The sequence below is a fragment of the Macaca mulatta genome, chromosome 8 (genome assembly GCF_049350105.2).
Source record: "Macaca mulatta isolate MMU2019108-1 chromosome 8, T2T-MMU8v2.0, whole genome shotgun sequence".
In the NCBI taxonomy this organism is placed as follows: domain Eukaryota; kingdom Metazoa; phylum Chordata; class Mammalia; order Primates; family Cercopithecidae; genus Macaca; species Macaca mulatta.
The window spans coordinates 70,867,530-70,892,862 of NC_133413.1; the positions used below are offsets into that span (position 1 = coordinate 70,867,530).

Below are 25,333 nucleotides of genomic sequence, written 5' to 3' on the forward strand. Positions count from 1 at the left end.
GGTCACTCAGCTAATAATCACTGGCAGAGCCAGGATTCGAATTCATGCAGTCTGTCTTCATAACCTGTATTATCGTTTTTAAGAGACAGGGTCTGGCTCTATCACCCAGGCTGCTGGAGTGTGGTGATGTGATCATGAATCACTGCAGCCTCAAACTCCTGGGCTCAAGCAATCATCTCACCTCAGCCTCCCAAGTGGCTAGGACTATGGGTGCACACCACCACAGCCAGCAATTATTTCTTCTTTTTTTGAGAGCAAGGTCTGGCTATGGCTAGTCTCAAACTCTTGGTCACAAGCAATCCTCTCACATCAGCCTCCCAAAGTGTTGGGATTACACAGGTGTGAGCCACCACATCTGTCTGAAAGCCTGTATTTTTAACCATTCAGTTCTAGCTACCACTATACTGCTTCTGCAACAGCAAAATATTAAAATATTACAATAGAACAAAATGGGTCATTCTTATGAAATCTTTTAGCTCTGCATTAGAGGAATTTATGATTAATATGATGGATAAATGTTTAATATATGATAGAAATTGGTTTGTTGTAGATTAATTAAATGTAGAAAACAGAAGATACAATGTACCAACTGGTTTTGTTTAAAACACTAAGAGACAGCACATAATTTGGGCAGAGAAATGTAAAGATCAAAATTTTATATACAACAACCTTTAAATCATATTCTGAGTATTTTATGTATAATTGTTACCTCTACACAAATACAATTAGAGTAATATATAATAGTATTACTGCAGAGAGGTAACCTTACAAAATTAGATACAAAGTCTACTGTACTCTAAGGATTAAGAACTCCACTGATCAGTCTTAGAGGTACATCAAGGTTTTTTCTTTGTTTGTTTGTTTGTTTGAGACAGTTTCACTCTGTCACCCAGACTGAGTGCAGTCACATGATCTCGGCTCACTGCAACCTCCATCTCCTGGGTTCAAGCGATTCTCCTGCTTCAGCCTCCTGAGTAGCTGGAATTACAGGCGTGAGCCACCACACCCGGCCAAAGTTATTTTATTATACTGGTGCTTTACACAGAGGTAGCAATTTTTACAAATGACAATCCTATGAAAGCTCTTCGTGGATCAATGGAACTAGTGGCAAAGTGTCTCTCTATTATTTCAAAAGGTTTACTTCCATATTCCATGGAAATTATATCTGCTAAAGAGAATGTAAACTGCAAATAAATTTTATTAATTAACAATATATAGTTTTACATAGTCTGAAGAAAACAATGTGACTATAGCCACTGTTAAAATTCATTTTATGCAATCAGATAAACACTCACCTGGTAATAAAGTGTTAGGATTAAAGCAAGGTATTGTTTTGGACTTCCCCTGAAAAGAAAAAATGTTTACCCAATGTTAATGTAATATTTCTAGATTTTAGAATAAAAATCTATTAGAACTAAAAAATTAGAATGAAGTCTTTTCTGAATGGCCTCATCAGGTCCCACAGACTTGTGGGTATCTCCTTCCACCTTCTCACTGGAGTAACATCGTCTGGTTCCTGCTCGAATTATATGGCTATTTTCTTTGCTACCACAGTTCAATTCTCCCTATAAGTCCTGGTGTGGAACCTACACATGGTGCCCCATCTGCCCCATGTCAGTTACCTTTTCTGCTTTGAGCACATTCATACCAGAGACTTGGGCTAAATTCTCATTGTAAAATGCCTGAACCCTGGATGGGGGAATTTTCAAAATGCCTTTCCTCCTGCTTGCTTTCATTTCAGCTCCTAACCTTTTTGGCACTACAACCTGGCTTGCAACTTCTTGTTTTGTCCTATTTGGATTTGGTAATTCAGCTCTGGGATCTATACTAGATGCTCTCCTCATCTGGAAATGGAGATCTGAAACAGATGGAAATATTCTGTTCCAATCAGTGTTTGTCAAAGCTAGATTTAAATTGCAAGGGAATAATTTGTGCCCTTATTCAACAATTCACATTTAAGATCATCATTTTAAATCATGTCATTTAAATTGCTTAGACTTTAGAGGCAAATAGTCCTGTCATGTGAATCAGATGTTTCTTAAAAGATTTTTCTCTATCAATACAGATGCAATAGGGAAAGTTATTGCATAACCTCCAAGTCCCTTCCTGACTTCCTGGGACTATTTTATACATTAAAGAATCTAGCTCACTTGCCTCCCCAATCCTCCTGAATTCCATAATGATTGGTGTCCTATTAGATGATGAAATAAAGGAAACTTTCACAGCCCACAGCCCATTGCAGTTGTACAAATATAAGTCAAAATGTGCCCTCACCGTCTTTTTATCAGCTTCTTTTGTCTGGACTGGGCTTCCCTTGGAAGCTGGGTTCATTCCAAACCTACTCAGGAGATCTTCAGTGGGGGTTCTGCCTGGTTCAGGATACCCTGGGCTGTGCTAGTATAAACCTAATCAAACTTGATTCCCAAATTGATCTTTCTTAAAACTGGCTTTGGGTCTCTGGATCTCCTGTAATTAAACAAGTTCAACTCCCGGTCTGTATCTCCAGCAGCCCTACAAGACTGGACTACTTCCCCTCCCCCAGGCCACTCACATTCAACTGACTAAGAGTGAGCCAAGAAGGCACTGCTTATAAGAGAGACTGGCACTGGGCCGGGCGCGGTGGCTCACGCCTGTAATCCTAGCACTTTGGGAGGCGGAGTCAGGTGGATCATGATGTCAAGAGATCAAGACCACCCTGGCCAACATGGAGAAACCCTGTCTCTACTAAAAATACAAAAACTAGCTGAGTGTGGTGGTGGCATTGGCTTCCTAGCAATGCTAGGCCATATCATTGCAGAGTCATGTTGATCACCTTCTTTTGGATGTTATCTTACCGCATATATGTACTTGTTTTCTTTCTTTAAATTTATTTAACGTAAATACTTTGAAATATGATTCCCCAAGTTTTTATTTGTTTCGTTTATACAACTTTTATGCAGGTAGGAAAGGGTTAACTCAGCAGGCCTGAGTTGCTCAAATCCTGCACATCCCATATAAAGGCCTGCTTTTAGGACTAACTCTTGGGTCCTGGGATATAAACTCTGAGCTTGGAATATTCTACCTGATAAGAGTGTTTCTGTGTGCCTGCAGCCTTGGGCCATGCTGTATTTATGGTGAACTCCTGTTGTTATGTTTGAGGCCTTCAGACATACTGTACCAATTGCAACAGAGAAGCTGATGCTAACAATGTGACTTATGGTGAAGAGGGCAGGGAGAGGGTTGCTGCTAGAGAGTGAGTAGCTGAGGACAGTTACGTTGCAGGCATTTTGTGCTTCAATGACTGACCCCTAATAAATCTCTGGACACTAAGGCTAGAGTGAGCTTCTGTAGTTGTCAACACTTCACACATGTTATGACACATCATTGCTAGGAGAATTAGGGGCCTCCTCGCATGACTCCACTGGGAGGGGACACCTGGAAGCTTGTGCCTGGTTTCCCCTGGACTTCATTCCGTGCACCTTTTCCTTCTGCTTTTTGATCTGTTTCTTTTCACTGTAATAAACCATAACCACAAGGATAACAGCTTTTCTGAGGTCTGTGAGTCCTTCTAACACAGCATCGAGCCTGCAGGTGGTCACAGGGACCTCCTACACAACCAGTATTTCTATATTATTTTAAATAATGACTTACCTTATACTGAATATCCTGGAGGATTTCAGTCACAGCCTTCAAGCCAACATGTTCCTTTCCTATCTGAAAAATATAAAGCATAAACCACAACCACAACATTTTTCAGTGTTTAGCTTTAACTCAAAAAAAAACTAACAGGGCCGAGAGTAGTGGCTCATGCCTGTAATCCCAGCACTTTGGGATGCCGAGTTGGGTGGATCATGAGGTTAGGAGATCGAGGCTAACACGGTGAAACCTTGTCTCTATTAAAAATACAAAAAATTAGCTGGGTGTGGTGGAACGCACCTATAGTCCCAGCTACTCGGGAGGCTGAGGAAGAAGAATCACTTGATCCCAGAAGGCAGAGAGGTTGCAGTGAGCCAAGATCATGCCACTGCACTCCAGCATGGGTGACAGCGTGAGACTCTATCACCAAAAAAAAAAAAAAAAAAAAACTAACAGAACTTGGTTCCAGTCCATCTGAATGTCCTTTTGGAGGAACAATTAAATGGCCTTTTATTAATAACTAGGTCAATGTCTACTAAAGGTAATTAAAGTTGTAATGAAGCTAGTATAATAAAGTATTAGATAAATAAATGTACAAGAACTCGTTCTAAATTCTTACTATGTATAGGAATCACTCATTTTGCTACATATAATATATCAAATTATAAAGCACTGTTATATAAAAATATCAAGGATATTTTTGAATTAAAACTACTCAGTACATGTTCAAACCCTTCCATGTTTAACTCTGGCATCTATAGATCATTGCTGTAAAGATTTTAACAATACTGAAAAATTATATTAACTTAGAAAAGCAGGTATGTGATTTTGTATGTTAAATTCACCAAAATCAAGACCCTTCTTGATTACTACTAGACATAATTTTATAACTACCTATTTTTAAATAAATAAGAATGTGCTTTTTATAGCCTTATTTTTAAAAACATATCACTATATATTATTAGTGTATAAAATGCTCCCCAAAAAATTGAGACAAAAAAATTCTAACACTTAATATTCTTGACTTTGGCTTTAAAACTTTTAAATGAAATCTGACCAATTTCCAATGGTCCATGATAATGGAGGAGAGTAATGGAGGTCATTTAGAACCTCAAATAAACAATTGCTGCTTTTGTCAGCTTTTCTCCTTCTACATAGATATTTGGAGAATGACCTAAGAGAAGCAAGAGTAGCTGTCAGTATGTTCACATTCTCTGTTTCTCCCAATATTAACCAACTGCAAAACATGCAGATGAAAGAGCATCCAAAGGCACAGGAGAGATACAAGAAATGCTCCACCTAAGGTAGGCCAGTCAGCTCTAAACCATTAAGACGTGAACTACTTTCCAAGAGTCTACAATTATTCCTGAGATAGGCTCTAAAAACAGAAAGTAAACTTTCTAAAGTTAAAAACAAACAAAAAAAATTAAAACCTAATGCATATGTACCTATGGGTACAGCAGCCTGAATTTTTAGGCAGAAATCATTACCCATTCTTCAGGAGAAATGGACCTCTCTTTGTCTTACTGGTTTAACCTTGCTATAGCACTGGGAGGCCTACGTCTGCACTTGGGGTCTGCTTTCATCTCAGGCAATTCCTGTCGGGTTGTAAACTCTTTGAAGAGTCCACATATGAACACTAAGGCCACTCAATGTGGCAGCTCAGGAGCAGGCTCACTTTGCACTGGACTGCCTGGATTCCAATCCTGACTCGGCCACCTCTTAGCTGTGTGGCCTTAAGCAAGTGTACTTAACCTCTACATCCTTCCGCTTCCTCAGCTATTTGCTGGGGAGGATAAAAATGATAGGTTTGTAGATAAGATTAAATCAAACGAAAGCTGTAGAACAGGTTTGGGTCATCATAATTCATTTGATGTCCATTATTATTCTTAATCTGGACGCCCTACAGCATCAAATATAGTTTTTCCATACAGTAGCACTTAACAACTATTACTAGCTCCTTCTATCTATAAAGACTCTACTTTATGGGCAAAACTTTATATCTTGCAAATTCTATAAACTCTGTTATTACGCCATCTTTTTCTTTTCCTTCCTTGCCAAATTTTTGTATGAAGTAATGATGACCAGCAAAAAGCAAGTACTGATGATAATCTCCACACCCCAACTGCTAAAACGATGCAAGCAACTGTTCAGATAACACAACCTGGTACCAAAAGCCCACTAGGAACCTTGAGAACAACTCATTTCTCAGCTCTCACCTTTGCCGTCTTTCACCACCACTGGAAATGCAAACCACTTTGGTCCATTCTCCTTGCCTGGCATCTCAGCCCTGAACCACCTGTTTTTTTCACTTCTAACTCAATCTCTCCTTATCTTCCACTGCACTCTCTAGAACAGAACAACTCTGCATTTCTGCCAACATCTCCCACCACTTCCTGATCTACCTGAACCCCTCAGGTCTGCCCAAGGGCATGGCTCTTTTGCAGGCCCTTCGAGTAGACGCCATGCAGTCCCCCAGGGAGACAGACTGGGATCCACAGTCAGTGTACTCTTGCTCCCTTCAGTGAGGAACTCTCTGACCCACATGCTCAAGCCATCCTCCCAAGGGAACCATCCTCTAAGGCTATCAAGGCCTCCTTCTTTCTCCCTTACTGACCCACCAGACAATCTCTCCCAGGCATCACCTCCTGCTACTACCCTGGACAGCTTCAGCACCCAGGGTTGGAGGCCCCTCCCTGGCCTAAGTCTCTTCACCCTTCAGTCTGTGGCCTTCTGCCCCATTCCACCTCAGCAAACCAACTCTGAGGACACTCCTGGTACGTGCTCTCATTCTGAAAACTTCAATTCTGAAAGACTGGCCTCTCTGACCAGATGCCTTGGGTCATCCAGCTCTCCTGCTCTTTCCTTTCTCCCCTTCACTGATCACCAGGAGCCAAGGCTGGGAGGTCCCTGTGGCTTCTTCTCCTTCCCCCTCCTGCCTAGACATGGTGTGGGACTGGTTAGACAGAATGATGTCTCTCCAACCACTCTCCATTCTTTAATCCTTTTACCTCCTAAATCATCTGCTCTGTGATGGATCAACACAACAACTTACTAGAACTCCCTAGTCCTTTACCTGGATAAAGAACAACCCATCATACCCTGTCCCGTATGATCTGGGGTGTCCAATCCCTCAGTGACTGCCAAGTCTATTCTCATCCCCTTCTGGTCTATTTCAAGACTCAATCCCACACCCACGTTTTCTTTGTTCTATAAATAGTTCTGCTTTGTGTCTCAGAGATAATGAAGGTCATCAGGCATGAACTCCCTTAATGTCCTGCCCTTCTCCACCTACAAATAGGCCCCATGTGTGCCCACCCTTTCCTCCTGGCCCTCTATTTTGGAGAAGGGGTGGGTCTGCTCCTATCTGAGATTAGTCCACCGCATAAGCTCTCCATCCCATGCCCTCTTGCCTCCTCCAGGACTTTTCCACATCAGTGACACCCTCTCTTTCCAGTATTTTTAATCTGTATCTCTGCAATAGATCTTATTGCTCAGGGAAAAACAAAAACTACAGGCAGATCTCAAATCTCAAAAGATTCACCGGACATCATCGCTAGTTATTGCCCCATCTGTCCTTCCTTCCTTCCTTTGGCCAAACTTCTTGGAAGGAAAGTCTACTCAATGCCTCCGACTTCCCTCCCACCGAATTTCTTTCCTCCAGCCCGAGGGCCAGACTCCCCAGATGGATTTCAGCCCATCCTTCCCTTCCCCTCTCCTTCTCTCCTTCCTGAAATTTTGCTCTCAGTTCTGCAGTTTTACTCTCTCCTGAGAATTTGCACACAGATAACCTGAATTTTTCCTCACAGAAACTTATGAAAAGTTAGAAAAAGTGTGCTTGCTCTCCAGGCTTTCTCTGGCCTGCAATAATGCAGCTTGTTCTTGGAAATACTCGCATTAGTTCTAAGGGGCTGGTTTTCAGTCCGAAGCTCTACAAATCCAGGTCACCTGTTACGTAGTAAGAATCAGGAAGTGAAAATACTAAGTTATCACACCTAATTCCATCCACAAATATTTGAGTGCCAATTCCAAAGATAAAAGACGTGTTCCTTTCCCTTCTATATATGACTATATGGTTATTTGCATTCTTATTTTTATTTTACTATTTTTTATTCTCACTTTTAGTACCTTCTACTGTCTCAATTTCTCAGATTTGGATACTTTATTAACTTTTCTGGGTTATAAGAGTAGTCTTTCATAATTATTACTTCAATATACTAAAAATTATCAAAATATATTTCTATAATGAAAAAATTTTTTTCAGTAATATTTTGTGATTTCTTTCTAGTTATATAATGCAGTTATAAAACACAAGGAATGTAGGTCCCCACCTGTGACAAAGCTGTGAAATAAATAGTAAGAGGACTCACTGAAAAATGTAAGGATTTCCTCTAAATTTCTATAATGTGTCATATTTGCAAGATGCTGATTTTAAAATATTAAGAGCCTAAACTGATGGCTACTTTCAAACATCAATAAAGAAACATCTAGGAGATATGTATTAAAAATTATTGCAATTAATTTGTGATATATATGCCATAAAAAAACAAGTTTAAAAGGGTCCATTATCGAACTCTCTTTGGAAAATTAAGTTTTTGAAGAACACTGTGCTAACATGCTCTAATCCCAGGTTATCCAACAGGCAGCCCAGAGCCACGCAGAGTGGGAACTCTGGTTTCTGGTCCTAATGGCAGCTTTAAAGCTAAAATTTCCAGGTAGTCTTTCACCTCTAAATTTTTTACGATGTCAAATAGGTAATAAGACAAAATTTAGAAGATTCACCTTAAAAACTGAATTAAGTTTTCACCTCTGAAAGCACAAGATCTGCTTTCATATGTTTGGGTAACTTTATATACTATCCTTTGCCTACCACAGTGCTCAAATCTAAATGTTATATTGACTATATCTGCAAAGGTATTTCAAGTAATCTCAGAGTGAAAATTGTTAACAAAGAAGGGCTAAAGTAATCTACTACATAATTCTTTTTTTTTCTTTTTTTTTTTTTTTTTGTAGATTTTTGTGTAAACCAGGGTCTAAAGACATTTTCTGAAAACCTTTTTCATAAAATAAAATCTACCTTCAGGAGTCATTTTCTCAATCATTTCTCCAAAGATCCTGAACGTTTCTCTGAAGAAAATTTCTAACTTTAAATAACGGAACTATTTTCTACCAACGAATATGGCTGAATTCTGATGGACCACAAGGATCAAGTTTTCTATTTTTATCAAGTGTTCTCTGTATGTGTGTAATTTCATCTCTAAGCAATAAAATTGAGAATAAAAAGTATTTTACAAAATGATTTGGAAATTAGCATCTCTAAACAATACGATAATCACAGCAGAGAGTTTACCTGAACAAACAGAGCAATGATGGCGATCCCGTGCGGCTTCCCCACAGCCTCATCAATGCTGCCAAACAGAGTGGAGTTCCAGTGGATCAGATGGAGCTGGGTGAGTGGCAACAGACAGACCACATCATTTAATGTGCTATTTCTAGTCATAAAAGCAAAGATATAGCCATTTCTTTACGATTTCTATATGGTATCACACACAGCAAGAGGATCACAAGTAGACACAAACTACTGGCTTCATACGAGTTCTCTGTATGAATTCCTTCCTTATTATTTCTGAGCAGAAGCAGTGCTTAGTGGATCGCTGCCTCTTAAGTCCAATTTTCATCCTGATGAGGAGGAAGATGACTAGAGGGACTCACAGACTTCACATGGATTCAGTTACCTTTCCTGGGATGTCATCCTTTTGAATCTCCATGAAACAAAACTCCCAGTCTGGGCACAAACACTAGAACTCATTCAAAGGATGAATGCCTGCATAATCAAATCCTGCATCACCCAGTATTTCCATCAGGAAATGTACAAAGCCAGTCTGTAGTTCTAGTAAATTATTTTAACTTTCTAAGAATATCCAGAGATAGCATCCTGGGAAAAAAAGAAAAAAAAAAAGCTGCATATTTAAAGCCATGGTAAAATAATAAATGCTGATGTAAATCTCTAAAAGAAGGCTATTTCCTGCACTGGAGATAAAATTTTATCTGTGAAGAAATGACAAACAATGCTCAGAGGCCTCCCTCACTCCTAGCCTCATAAAGCTTTGCAGCTTTCAAGTTTATCTAGAATAAGCACTTGCTCCTACAGCACTGATAAAACACTTGCAAGAAGCCAAATTCAATTCCTGATTAAAAACCAAATGTCCACTGAGGTTCTTAGTCTAATAGTAGGTAGGTAAACCTTTAGTATATTAAATACTGCTTAGTATAACAGTAGGTAAGTAAATATTACCTTCATCACTACAGCTTTTCATCAAGTTATAATTACCGCCTTACAACATTGCCTCATTTTAAAATTAGTTCTAATACCAAAAGACATAGCTAAAATTCAACCACTATTTATTTTAGCATTTATATTAAAATATTCAAGAAAATTATCATAAAGATGGCCACAAATTGGATTTTTCCACTGCTGAATTAATCCAAGTAGAATCTGATATTATAAAACTGACCACTAGAGGGAGGTAATGAACTCCTCTACCAATAATAGAACAGGTAACTAGGAAAAGTGCCCCATGGCTCACTCAGCCAGGTCAGGCTGTGAGGCTGTGAAAAACTCACAGAGACTGTGACTATCCAGTAAACGCAACTGAAAGGCACTGCTTTTAAGAAAACCATGTTCTATAATCTCTCAATAATAAAAGACAATTTTAATCTTCCCTTCTCTGGCTGCAACAACAGCATAGGAGTCCTAGTGGTAGAGGTAAGAACTGATTGCCTTAATTAAACCACCAACAAAGTAGGTCTAGGCCCAAGGTTAAAATAAATTTTTATTCCACAAATTACAAAATTCCAACTGACATTTTTCTTACTTCTCACAGCAATATTTTGGGACTTTTTTTAAACAAAACATTCATAAACCACAAAAGCATGGGTTTTTCTTTTTCCCTACTCCCCACAATTCAGCAACATCATCACTCACACCTGCCCTTCAAAAGCTGCTGCACATTTTTTGTGTGTTTAAAAAGCTAAGGGTCCCCACTCCTTAAGTGTGCACCGTGGGTGGTGACTTTGTTTCAAACAGTAAAGTATGGAACGGGGATAAAAATAGTGACTTTACAGTAGATAAACCTAACAAACACTATCTGATCAAGGTCAACATCAACAGTGATTAGTCATGTTGATAGGGTGTATGTATCCTTATATGTGAAGAAAATGGCACTTTACTGCTGTGTTTTCTCTCAATGACCCATAACCCAATCTAGCCACAAGAAAAACATCAGACAAATCTCAGTGACAGACACTCCACAAAATACCTCACCAGTAAGTACTCCTCAGAACTGTCAAGGTCGTCAGAAACAAGGAAAGCCTGAGAAAAATGTCACAGCCAAAAGAAGTCAAAGAAGACATGAGAACTAAATGCAATATGGTGTCATAGGTGAGATCCCAGAACAGAAAAAGGACATTAGGTAAACACTAAGGAAACCTAAATAAAATATGGATTAGTAACATATCAGTATTGGTCCATTAATTGTAACAAATGTAACCATGCTAATGTAAAATGTTACTAATAGAAGAAACTGGGTTGGAGTGCATAGGAATTTCTGTACTGTCTTTATAATTTTCCTATAAATGTTAAACTGCTCTAAAAAATATTCTTTTTAACAAAAGACAAAAACTAAGAGAAATGCTGGCACTTCAGTCAACCCAAGCTAACAAGGATAACAGAAGGTTGCTATGACCCCCGCATGTCTAGCAAAATAACACAAAATGAAAGCAGCAACAGCAGCTCTCCCACGCATCCTTCTCTCTACCTTCTGTGTCTTCAATAATCACCTGAGTCTTGGTGGTTCCAGGGCAGGAGAGATTCTCCCTTCACAATAACAAGGGACCCAAGCTTTAAAAAACAAAGCTCTGTCCTGCTTCTGATAAACCTTCTCTTGAAGGTCCTTTCTCTCATTTTCAGACCAAACAAATCATGACAGACGCCCTTTCTACACCAGTAGAGGTCGGCTAACTCAAGTACCAGGCAAATGTCCACTCCATTCTGGAACTCAGCCAACCTTCAGCTGTAACCTAGTAGTGGTAACCTAGATGCGTGGCCCACAGGCACAGCACTCTGCACCTGCGCTGCCTCTCAAGTTAGCTTGCTCTGCTCCCCACGCGCCTTTCCTCTCCATCTGTATGAGTCTGCTAAGGTTGTCATCACAAAGTGGCACTGACTGGGTGGCTTAAACAATAGACATTTATTTTCTCACATTTCTGGAGGGTGGAAGTCTGAGATCAAGGTGTGGGCAGGGCTGGTTCCTTTTGAGCCCTGTCTCCTTGGCTTATAGATGGCTACCTTTTCCCTTTGTCTTCACATGGTCTTGCCTCTCTAGGAGTCTTGTCCAAATTTCCTCTTCTTGTAAGGACACCAGTCATAGTGGATAAGGGCCTGCCTAATGATTTCCTTTTAACCTAATTATTTCTGTAATGACCCTATGTCCAAATATGGTCAGTCTGATGTGCTAGGAATTGGCATTTCAATATGAATTTGGCAGGGCCACAATTCTGCCCAAGACACCAGCTATCTCACCCTTTGCTTTCTGCTCACCTTAAGAAAGTCTTTTCAAATCTGAAAAGCTTGAATTATTCACATCGACATCTGTTCTGCCACTGCCCCTTCTTTATTCCAATAATTTTATCATATTGTGCCTTATATTAATTAGTGCTGGTTCTGTTTCACAAAGCAAAGCCACAGAGGCAGGAAATTGTAAGTGCATTTGAAAGACTAACGGTACCTTGGTGGGTAGCTAAAGGGTACATAAGTCTGGCAATGACAAGAGTTGAGGCTAGAGAGCTAGAGGGGTCAGACTGCACAGAGCTTTCAATGTTATCATAGCTGTATTCTGGAAAACACTAAACCAATATATTATTTCAATGAATATTACATGTGCAGTCTGGAATCAAACTCCCCCATAACAACCTCTTTCTTTCAAAGGTCTTTTTGATTGTGCAGGGGCTGGATTGGAAGTAGCAGACATTAAAAGCTGGAATATAAGCTAGGAGGACACCACAAAAGTCCCAGCTAAAAAATGATGACAGGAATGCAGGACAGTTAATTTTATGTGTCAACCTGGCTAGGCTACGGTGCCCAATTGTTTGATCAAACACCAGTAGAGACATTGCAGTGAAGGTGCTCTTTAGATGTGATTGACATTTAAATCAACAGACTTTGAGTAAGGCTGAATGCCCTCCACTATATGAGCAGGCCTCTGCCATACAATCAGTTAAAGTGCTTAAGAGCACAGACTGAGGTCCCCCAAGGGAGAAAAAATTCTGCCTCCAGAGCTCTGGATAAAAATTGGCCTGAGTTTCCAGCCTTCAAACTCAAGCTGCAACATCAACTCTTACATGAATTTCCAGCTTTCAGCCTACCTTGCAGATTTCAGATTTGCCAGCCCCCACAACCACATGAACCAATCCCTTAAATTAAATCCCAATCGCTTCTTTCTCCAACTCTGTTTCTCTCTCTTTCTCCCTCTCCCTGTTTCTCTGGAGAACCCTAATACGGATCATGCAAACAAAAAAAAAAAGTATGGTAACCAACAGAAGTTTAAATCTGATGATGCCTAACACCAATGGGAATAAAGAAAAATGACCCTAACATTTAGCCGTGACAACATTTGGGATTTATTCTTCTAAGATAAAACACGGTCCCCTTGGGGAGGGGGGATGAAGTGACAAAACAATCCTCTGATGATCAAAAATAACATATTATAACTTCTACTTATATTTATTTTTATCAAATGGCTTTTTATTTCAACTTTTTCTATGCTTCATAAAATATATAATATAAATACGTATTAGTACATGAATATAATTTATTAACAAATATACACATATTATGGATACATGCTCCAAAGTTTGTTCTAATGCAGTGGCTAAAGACATCTGGAGACAAACAGGTTTGAATGGAAAAGCATATGATACTACAGATATGGCTCAGGAAATGATGAAGCAGCCCGCAGTACATCTTATGAACTGTCTTATTAAGGTCCAAGTAGACAGCTATTATCAGCAGAGAGGACTCACAAGACTCACTTCAAAGCCTAACAGCCCGGATATGCTCTGGGGTGTGTCTGGTCTATGGAGAGGGCAGGATACAGAGGCAGCAACCCTGTGCACTTCTCCAACTCCATTGATAAGTCCTGAGAGGCAATGTGCTCTCATAAAAGACCTCAGCTAGGAATCTCGTCTTAAGATTCTTGTTTCAGTTCTACAACTCTTTAGCTCTGTGAACTTCACTAGTCACTAACTTCTTTCAGCATCAGTCTCTCTGTAACACAGTAGACTGTATCTTAAAAGCCTGGATTATTCACGCCTTTATCTTCCCATAGTACTATTTTTCTTATATTCTTATCACGTTTTACTGTTATTAGCATTAGTTATATATAGCCAGCAAAGGCAGGGAAGCAGGATGATGGATTTTGACAAAGAGCAGCCAACTGGATTATAGTATAGACCAAGTATGTAAATGCCACTTACCATTTCTAAGGAGAGCAAGGGTTCGCGGCATTAGCACTGCATCTGTTGTTTAGAGATAGATGGGCTACTGCATAGGGTCACTTACTCCTCAAGGGTCCACTGGACTAAAGATGGCCCCAGACAGTACCCTGTCCCATAGGCCTTCAAGAGCCTGGACCTGCTCTGCCTGGTAAACACACTGCACAGCAGGTGGCTGAGGGGCTGCCTCTTGCAGCCTGAACCCAAAGCCTACTATGGCCACCAACAACAATAGCAGAATTCCTCCTACTGAAAGAATCTGCATCGAGGCTCCCTTTAGCCATTCTCCCTCAAAAGGCAAAAGGTTTGGTCTCCTCCTATGCTTGGGCACGTCAGGGTAGAAGAAAGCAGTTTTCTGTAACAATCAAAGCTGAGTCCTTCCTCACTCCTTATAACTCTTCCCCCCACCCCATCAAAAGGAGGCAGTGTTACAAAGACATAGAACAGCCAAGATCCATTATTACTCTGGCAGCATGATGACCACTATGTCTTCTGTTAAAAAATCGGACCACAGGAAAACAACCATAATGTATCCTTTTACAGCTTCAGGGAAAATCTTGGACCGAGCTTTTGCTACAGGACTCACAACTTCATATTCCCGCAACTGATTATGCTGCCTTACCATTAGCACCTGTCAAATGTTCAAAACATTCATCTTAATGTACTTAACTCACAGAATAGATAAATTTGTCCAAAGTTATGAAACTGCGACATGCCACAGCCTTATCATCATTTGTCACTGAGAAAAATAAGTTTGAAGATTTCATGGCAGCTTAACAGAAAGCTATCTTCACGATAAATGAGATTTATTATTAGCATAAATAACACGATGGCGGTAAAGTACCAAAGAATGAATCATGAGGAATGGAAAAAGTAGTAAACACTGAAAAGGCAATTATGACTCACAAATTTCCTTTTCCCCAGCCCTGGGCACTCATACAAATTCTGTGACATCTCCTAACTGCAAATGCAGGGACCTTTCATTTCAGATGTCTTCTTGCCACCTCAACATGAACATTTCTACAACTGACATCGACTCTCTTCAAAGGAGCTTCCCACCCACACACTCTTCATAGAAGTCCCCCTCCCACCCCGCTTGCCGGGTTTGAGACCTGGGACCCCAGAGCCTTTATCTCCAGAGCTCATCTAGACCTCTCCTGGGCCCTGGTATTTACATTACAAAGCCCAACTAATCTCTTTTTAACACAACTTTCACCACATTTCCTCTGTTGAAAATCTCTGATTTCCTTTATTTCCTATCCGTATCAGGCTTACATTTCTCAAACCACATCCTTCCCCACCCTAACTCTCCCCACAGGCTCAAACCAAGCCTGACCCTGACTCCTCACAACAGCCTCCCCATTCTGCTTATGCCCACTCACCTGGAATGCCTTTCCCCAATCTGCCCTGATGCCCACCAGAATTCTACCTGTCCTCCTAGGCACAGATGGGCATTTGACAGAAAGATGGAGCCTGGAGATGCAGAAATAAAGGGTGCAGGGAGGAGGGGGGACAGTGGGAAGGGAGACAGAGACAGAGAACTTCAACCAACAGACAGGAAGAAAAAGGAAGAGAAAGAGGGGAGAAAACCGGGATTTTCACCAGAATCATTTTATCAAAAGGGAGATAAATTCAGGGGTGTTTTGAGGGTTTGGTTTTTGCAAGAGATGGGGTCTTGCTCTCATCCAGGCTGCAGTGCAGTGACAAAATCACAGCTCACCGCAGCCATGAACTCCTGGGCTCAGGCGATCCTCTCACCTCAGCCTCCAGAGGAGTTGGCATTACAGGTGTGAGCCACAACTGAATCAGTTTTAGATAGGAGTGTACACTCACATCAGAACCATCAAACCAGTGCCCCATTAGTGAGAGATGCAGAACTCCTGCTGCCTTGAGAAAGGGCTAAAGGTATAGGGAGCAGATACCCCTAGAGCAGGGGTGTTCAACCTTTTGGCTTCCCTGGGCCACACTGGAAGAAGAAGAATTGTCTTGGGCCACTCATAAAATATACTAACACTAATAATAGCTGATGAGAAAAAAAAAATTGCAAGAAAATCTCATAACATTTTAAGAAAATTTACAAATTTGTGTTGGGCCACATTCAAAGCCATCCTGGGCTGCATGTGGCCCATGGGCCATGGATTGGACAAGCCTGCCCTGGAGAAATGTGACCTTGTACAGTTGGTTCACTCATGGACTAATATGGTTTGGCTGTGTCCCCACCCAAATCTCATTGTGAATTGCAGCTCCCATAATTCTCACATGTTGTGGGAGGGACTCTGTGGAAGATAATCAAATCTTGGGGGCAGTTTCCCCCATCCTGTCCTCGTGGTAGTGAATAAATCTCACAAGATCTGATGGTTTTACAAGGGGTTTCTCCTTTCACTTGGCTCTCATTCTCTCTCTTGCCTGCTGCCACATAAGATATGCCTTTGACCTTCCACTACGATTGTGAGGCCTCCTCAGTCACGTGGAACTGGGAGTCCATTAAACCTCTTTTTCTTTATAAATTACCCAGTATTGGCCATGTCTTTATCAGCAGCATGAAAACAGACTAATACATGGATCAAGTCTTGAGAGAAACTGACGGAGGGCCAAAGACTGAGCTTTGGAAAATGGTGAGATAATGAAAGAGGGACTATCAAATATGCAGGAGGGAACTCAGAAAATTCCAAAGTGCCATTAAAAGAGAACAGACTTTCTAGAAGACAGCGTGAGCATCAATAGTATCAATGAGATACTAGCAGCAAAGCTATGACAGCTACAAAGAAACAAGGAAAAATGAGGACAGAAAGAGACTTTGGACTTACTGTTCTTTAGGTTACTGAGATGGCAGTTTCCAGACAGTGAAAGGCAAAGAGGCAGAACACAGAGACATCAGGATAAAACAAGTGGAGCGAGGCCGATCAGCCTATAAGGTGGGCAGGATTATCAGAAAACAAACATTAGAAGTCAGCTGAAATCACTGTCTGAGAGTGAGCAAAGTTCACCTTTGACTTTTTAATATTCTTATCTATTTTCTTAATGGTTAAAAGTAAAACTGGAGAGAAATAACAGGTTGCTGTTAAGTTCTGACGAATAATAAACATTCAATGCAGCCCATGAACTCAGATGCAACTGGACCTGAAAACCACTGTCTACCCAATGTACAGTGGTTAAGAACTTTCCTCTGAGCTAGGACGCTATAGAGTATAGCTTCACAGAGGGAAAAAATCATCAAGCACAGATGTTCATTTCCATATCCTGATTTTGCTTAATTGCCTGCCTCAGCCCCCAGAAAATCCAACTATAGAAAACGGTAGCAGGTCCCAATAGATTCTGAGTTCCAGAAGCTAAGTACCTCATCCACCCATACTCTACCACACTCAAAACAGCCCTTCTCAGAGCACTCAGAGGGGGCTATAAAATTTTGAAAAAGAAAAAAACAAGGATTATATCTCAGCTGTTCTTATGATACCGGAAATTGAAAGAAAGAAGATAGTAAGCACTGGAAAAAGAAGGGAAAAGGGGGAAAAGGAAATGGGAAGTGAAACATTTGAGTCACAAAATAGGTCATTAAATAACTGAAAAATAGTTAACAGAGAAAGCACCATCTCTCTCTAGATCCACTCATAATTATATTAAGCAGCCCATTCATCAGCAGATAAATCAAGGTTTAGTGTGTATTATTTTCAGATGCTGTTATGCTTTAAGTCATCATTGTCAATATATTATGCGGCTATTATTTAGAGAAGGACATTCAAGTTGTAGACAGATATAACAGCGACAAAATACGGTAAAGCATGGAATGGAACATAAATTATTTGAAATTCTATCTCTAGCTATCACCTACTTGTTATGTCTGCCGAAACCTAACTATGTCTTGTCTTACACAGACGGGTAGAAGAGAAATAGGAGAATGTGACAGAGGGCTTCAGAGCAACTTCCCCCATGAAGACATTAATATCAAAAGGTATTTACAGCGTTCTTAGGATTCAGAATCTTCCATTTAAAAGGCACTGGTACTATGTAATTTATAAAAAGAAGATCTTATTTCAAAGCAGAATGACTGCCTTTTTAAATACTGACTGATTTCCTGCCTTCTTAGGAACAGGGCATCATAACACCATTGGACTCCTCTCCCAAAAATGAAGCTTCCTTTATGAAATTCACTATAAAAGGTTGGGAAAAGCTTGCTGGCGCAGTCATACATCAAAGAAAAGAAAAACTGCATCATTTTTATGTTTTATACTTAATGTAAAATCAGAAGCAATTAAAACTGATTCTTCAACACTGGTTTCTTCATTTCCAGGAAATATCCTACATTTTATTTTCTTAAAAAACAAAACAAAACAAAATCCTGAATTGTAGGCTATAACTGCAATTAAATTGTTATAACTTCCCTACTTCATTTACTATTTTGTAAAATAAAGAAAGCAAAGAGATTGTCAATGGGTCTTGTTATAGAATGTAAGTCATTTATAGATTGGATCTGTTCATTCTATACAGTGAATCAGTGACTAATGGCTGCAATCCTCTCCCTGCTCATCCCTGAATGAGAGCCACAATGATGAACGAGTTCTGAAATAATGGCAGCATTCATCTCAACATTTATTGAGCACCAACAGTATCTAGGGTCTGTGTTCACTGCTTCTGACACTGGAAATGCAAAGACCTCAAATCTTGTTATAAAAGAATCCAGGGTGTAAATAAATAAAAATATGAAATTTGTAGCCCAATAGAAGAAAAGGATGAGTGAAAACAATTAGTGCACAATAAAAATGTTAAAGGATGCTGTGGGTATTTTTGTTGATTTAATAGGCACTGATGTTACATTTTCTGCCAAGCACTGTTCTTTACAAATATTACTTCATTCCATCCTCATTAGCATCTTTATAATGGTAGATTCTATGACCATCATCAACACCCCAATTTAACAAGAAGGAAATGGAGGCACAGTAACCTGTCCAGGATTACACAGTAAACAAGTGACAGAGACAGACTGTGGACACAGGGAGTGTGGCTCCACCACCTATGCCACCTCTGATCCCAAGAGGGAGGACTGGAGAAGACTGAGCGGGGTAGAATGCACAGTGTGAGTATTCACACAAAGCATGGAAGAATGGCAATATTCTCTGCAGAGACAAGAAAAACCAGGGAAAGGAAGCGAGAGTGTGCAACCGAAGACACTGCTGGCACACCAGCCGCACACCTGGTGTTAGTGAGCACTCTCACTCCAGCTCCTGGGAAAGCTACCTGACCTGAGTCTCCTCTGTAAAAGGGAGACCAGACTGTCTATCGTGTGATGCCCCTACAAGGGCAAGGAATAGTCTCTGGAAAGGTTTTAGAAAATACAGAGTAAGTGCCGGCCAGAGCAGAATCCGAGTCAGAGAAGCGGGAGGTGGTGACAGAAAGGTCGGCAGTGCTAAAAGGTCTAGCGCCCCACTTTGGAAAACACAAGTATGGTCACTTACCTTCAGCAGGGCTATCTTCTCATTATGCCGCCTGAACTCACCTACTTACTTTCTTACAGTTTAAAGAAAACTAATAATGCGTTCCATTATAGAAGGCCAGATCACCGCCACAGAGACGCAACCTCAAATGTCTCCAGAAGTGAGGACAGCAGAGCTGTGAAAAACGGAATCATTGGGGCCATGCCTCCAAGTGTTTAAACTCCACAATTTACGAAACACAGTGCCAGCTGGAGCCGTCCTTAAATCCAGCCCAAAGGCCCACCAGTCAGCATCTCTGCATACACATCATTAATATTCTAACACCAAGGTCACCTGCCTCCCAGAAAAGGTAAAACCATCAGAAGGAACTGTCTCTGCTTCCTGTCGGGACCTCCTGCCAGTCTTTCCTCCTGCCGCCTCTTTTCCAGGAGTAAACATCTGCTCCTTTCTGCCACCACCACTCAAGGGTTTTCATCCACCAGCTCTTTTCTGAGCCTTTAACCTCTCTCTCCTTAGCTCCTTCTCAACACTATTTAAATATGCATAGATTTTTCTCCTCTAAAAAAAAAAAAAAAAAAAAAAAAAAACCCTCTTATTTTATCTTTACAGCAAACTGTTTCAAAAACTTATCACCACCTCCTCCCTGACCATTTCCTCTGCAATCTACTGAAATCTGTCTCGCATCCCATCAGTTTAGTGAAACTGCTCACCACGTTTCCCACTAAATCACATTTTTGGCCTGGGAGACCAGATCGCCTGCTCTGCAGCAGCTGATAGCCTTGCCTGTACTTCTCACACTGCCCCTTCCCATGGGTTTCGCAGTGCCACACTCTCCTGGTCTCCTTCTTCTTTGACAGTAGTTCCATTGCAGGTTCCGTTACTGGTTCTCTCCCCCTGACAGGGTTCCACCCTAACACCTCTTCTCTCTGAGCACGTTCTTGATGGCTGTTCTTATCTACTCACATGTCGTCAATCCTCGCCTGAATGCTCATGACTCCAAAATCAGCATTTTAAATCAAAATCTCTGTCCTGAGACTATATCCCTTTATTAAACTGCCCAGTGAAATATCTCCAGTGGGATATTTTAAAGTTAGCATTTAACAGCTGAGTTCCCTCCACCGCCCCTCAGACTGTGTCTTTGTCTTCATTTCCCACCTCTGGTGATGGAACCCAAGCCAGAAATCTCTTCCATTATTCTCTTCCCTTACAAACAACCAAGAGCTATGTCTTGCCATTTTCACCTCTCGAAAAATCTCCCAAATGCATCCACTTGGCTGATTCCCATCACCAGTGCCTTCGTTTCAAGATCCATAATCTATTGTGAGACTTATGCCTATCTCTTAACTGTCTCCATGCCTCCAAAGCTGGCTTCGATTCATTCTCTACCCTGTAATTATATACTGCAAGCCTGCTCCTCAGGTGCTCCTTACTGTGCACGGGGTATAGTTCATCCTCCTTCACATGCAATGCACTCACTAAATGAATATATCGTTTTACAATCTTGATAAGTATGGCAAATTTGGTTTATTATGTATTAACTATTTCAGGTGTGTTGGTGATAACAATTAGAGTAATAAGGTCTTTTTAGTAATAAGCATGCACATAGAGCAATTTTAATTGGGTTTAAAATTCAGCACTATTTCATTTTTCTTTCATTTCTCTGTGAAATACCACTGTCAATTTGCACACTCCAACTTTACATAGCTAATAGATTGTCTAATAACCTAGTTTTCAGAAAGAGTATTTTTTAAATCCAATTACAATTCAAAATACTACAATTTACAATAAAATGCATTTATCTGAAAATGTTTTTAAAAACCACTCTATTTTAATTCCCACTACACCTGGAAAGGTACTTGTCTGTTAACACTGTTTACTCAGGGTCTTTCACTTTTTGAAAAGCAATTATCTAAAGCCAAAATCAGAACCTGTTTATTAGAAATAGGGGAAGGCATACAGTGCATAGGGAAGAGAATGGTAGTTGGTCCAAGTCTCAGTCATTACCTAAGTGACCTTGAGCAACTAATGTCTCACGACCTGATTATTCAGCTGAAAAACAGATATAACATCTACCTCTAAGGAATATTTTAATGATGAAATAAGATATGGCATGTGTCTGGCAAACAGAGAGTCTTCATAAGTATTCCCACCATTCCCTGGGGATTATGGTACAATGCATCTTGTATTAACTCCACGGCCATGAAAAAACGCAAGGAACACAAAACTTTCCAACAATATAAACACCCTATATCTTCAAAATACTGTGAGAAAAGTAAATTTTGACAGGCTAAAAAAAAACCAAATATATACATAGAGACACATATAACCAGAATTCTACAAAAAAATTCTCTGAAGTGGAGGAATTTTTCTTGCTCTAAAACTAAATGAAACTGCCCTAATCTGAAAGACAAACAGCCCTGTGAAAATCTACACCTATGCTTTTCCCCCAAAGTACTTCCTTATTTATATAAGTTTTGTAATTTACTTTAAAATCATAACAAACTAATCCAACTCACTTGTTGCTCAAGGGAGTTGCACAAAGAACCATTCTTTAGCAAACTCATCATAAACCACATTATTTCTAGTGTTAATTAAAGGGAATTATGCTTCACTGAGATTTGTGTAAGACTCTCCTGTTAATACAATAACAGTGCTATAGGCAATCAACTTATTTTAAAGGACATTCTAGAAAACTGACTTTTAACACACTAGTGACCTGAAATACAGAGCCCAAGTTCCCTTTCAATGTTGTAACAAGGTGAAGTATCACTTTCCTTGACTGAGGTGGAACTTGTACCAAAACAGCTTGTGAGTTTTTTTAAAAGGTCAATTAGGAACAGGAAAGGCATCAATGGGTGTGAACCAAAAAAGCGCAACAATTCAGATAGGAAATTTTACCTATGTTTACATGGAAATGCACTTCAGTTCAGTACAGCTCATACTGACTGGGCTGGGTCAGGAGGGAGTGGGGTTTTTTAAATAAGATTATTACATTTTGAACATAATCCAAAGTGAACAATCTTCAATGGCCAAAGTGCTTTTAAATGTTGAGAGCAGATATGGGAGCTCCAGTTAGGCAGTGAGGACTTCCCTTACACCCAATCTTACCTAACCGTGAGCCTCTTTCTCCAGGACTGACTAGAGACTCGACTTCCCAGCACTGCTCATTCCCCTGGTCTGCATAGTCACAGGTGCCTAACAAGTACATACACTGTACTGTTCAATGCCTTTATCATCCTAGCCATCCAAAGCATTCTCAAAAACCTATGTAAATTCAAATAACAAAAACAAAATTATTTTTTCTCAAAGTTTTTATTAGGAATAACGCATTTCTGGGGGGTTTTGGGTTTGCTTTGTTTTGTTTTGAGACAGTCTTACTCTGTTGCTCAGGCCGGAATGCAGTGGCATGATCTTGGCTCACTGTAACCTCCGCATCTCAGGTTCAAGAGATTCTTGTGCCTCAGGCACCTGAGTAGCTGGGATTACAGGTGTGCGCCACCATGTCTGGTTATTATTATTATTTTTTTTTTTTGTACTTTTAGTAGAGATGGGTTTTGCCATGTTGCTCAGGCTGGTCTCGAACTCCTCAAGTGATCCACCTGCTCTGGCCTCCCAAAATGCTGGGATTGCGGATGTGAGCCATTGTGCCTGGCCACACATTTGTGATAGAAATAATATCAATTTAAAAACTTTATTTGTATATGTATATATACTTACTGAGAAAGGCCTCTTAAAAATGCCAAGGACCATCTTTGCCGTACATAGTGTAACTCAGAAGAAAATTTTACTATGTAAAGTTATTACAGAGGTACAGTCATTATCTTTGCTTTTAGACAAAAGTATTCGGTATTTTTAATTAATTTCCTGTTCAGCCTTTAAAAGGATAAAAAGTGCAACAAAAACATTGTTTCTGTGTAAAAATAATAACCACTTTACAGTGATCACTTCATGGCATATTTTCTTTTTTCTTTTAGGTTCCGGGATACATATGCAGAATGCGCAGGATTGTTACATAGGTATACATATGCCATGGTGGTTTGCTGCACTTATCAACCCACAATCTAGGTTTTAAGCACCACATGCATTAGGTATCTGTCCTAATGCTCTCCCTCCCCTTCCTCTCCACCCCCCAACAGTGTGTGTTGTTCCCCTCCCTGTGTCCATGTGTTCTCATCATTCAACTTCCACTTATGAGTGAGAAGATGCGGTGTTTGGTTTTCTGGTCCTGTGTTAGTTTGCTGAGAATAATGGTTTCCAGCTTCATCCATGTCCCTGCAGAGGACATGTTCTCATTCTTTTTTATGGTTGCATAGTGTTCCATGGTGTATATGTACCATATTTTCTTTATCCAGTCTTTCATTGATGGGCATTTGGGTTGGTTCCATGTCTTTACCATTGTGAATAATGCTGTAATAAACATACTTGTGTATGTGTCTTGATAGTCGAATGATTTATATTCCTTTAGGTATATACCCAGTAATGGGACTGCCATGTCAAACGGTATTTTCGGTTCTATATCCTTGAGGAATCGCCACACTGTCTTCCACATTGGTTGAACTAATTTACATTCCCACCAACAGTATAAAAGCATTTCTGTTTCTCCACAGGCTCGCCAACATCTATTGCTTCTTGACTTTTTAATAATTGCCATTCTGACTGGCGTGAGATGGTATCTCATTATGTTTTTGATTTGCATTTCTCTAAATGATCAGTGCCGTTAAGCTTTTTTTCATGTTTGTTGATCGCAAAACTGTCTTCTTTTGAGAAGTGTCTGTTCATATACTTTGCCCACTTTTTGATTTTTTTTTTTTTCCTTATAAATTTGTTTAAGTTCCTTGTAGATTCTGGATATTAGACCTTTGCCGGATGGGTACATTTCACAAATTTTCTCCCATTCTGTAGGCTGCCTGTTCACTCTGATGATAGTTTATTTTCCTGTACAGAAGCTCTTTAGTTTAATTAGATACCATTTGTCAATTTTTGCTTTTGTCGCAATTGCTTTTGGTGTTTTCGTCATGAAATCTTTGCCCTTGCCTATGTCCTGAATGGTACTGCCTAGGTTTTCTTCTATGGATTTTATTGTTTTCAGTTTTACATTTAAGTCTTTAATCCATCTTGAGCTAATTTTTGTATAAAGTTTAAGAAAGGGGTCCAGTTTCAGTTTTCTGCATACGGCTAGCCAGTTTTCCCAGCACCATTTATTAAATAGGGAATCCTTTCCCTATTGCTTGTCTTTGTCAGATGTGTCAAAGGTCAGGTGTTGTTTCTGAGATCTCTGCTCCGCTCCATCAATCTATATGTCTGTTTTGGTACCAGTATCATGCTGTTTTGATTACTGTAGTCCTGTAGTACAGTTTGAAGTCAGGTAGCGTGATGTCTCCAGCTTTTTTTTTTTTTTTTTTTTTTTTTTTTGGCTTAGAATTGTCTTGGCTATACGGGCTCTTTTTTGGTTCCATATGAAATTTAAAGTAGTTTTTTCTAGTTCTGAGAAGAATGTCAATGGTAGTTTAATGAGAATAGCATTTAATCTATAAATTACTTTGGGCAGTATGGCCATTTTCACGATATTGATTCTTCTGATCCATGAACATGGAGTGTTTTTCCATTTGTTTGTGTCCTCTCTTATTTCCTTGAGCAGTGGTTTGTAGTTCTCCTTGAAGAGGTCCTTCACTTCCCTTGTTAGCTGTATTCTATTTTATTCTCTTTGTAGCAATTGTGAATGGGAGTTTATTCAAGAT

At 39.9% G+C, this 25,333-nt stretch overlaps 1 protein-coding gene across 1 annotated transcript in view; it reads right to left on the reverse strand.

Annotated features, from left to right (window-relative positions):
• The window catches only part of CA8 (carbonic anhydrase 8), a 92,185-nt gene that overhangs the window by 33,403 nt on the left and 33,449 nt on the right, over positions 1–25,333 (reverse strand). Inside the window, 3 exon segments of the mRNA NM_001261295.1 lie at positions 1,296–1,344; positions 3,631–3,693; positions 8,966–9,061. Of these exon segments, the coding sequence (NP_001248224.1) occupies positions 1,296–1,344; positions 3,631–3,693; positions 8,966–9,061 (208 nt within the window).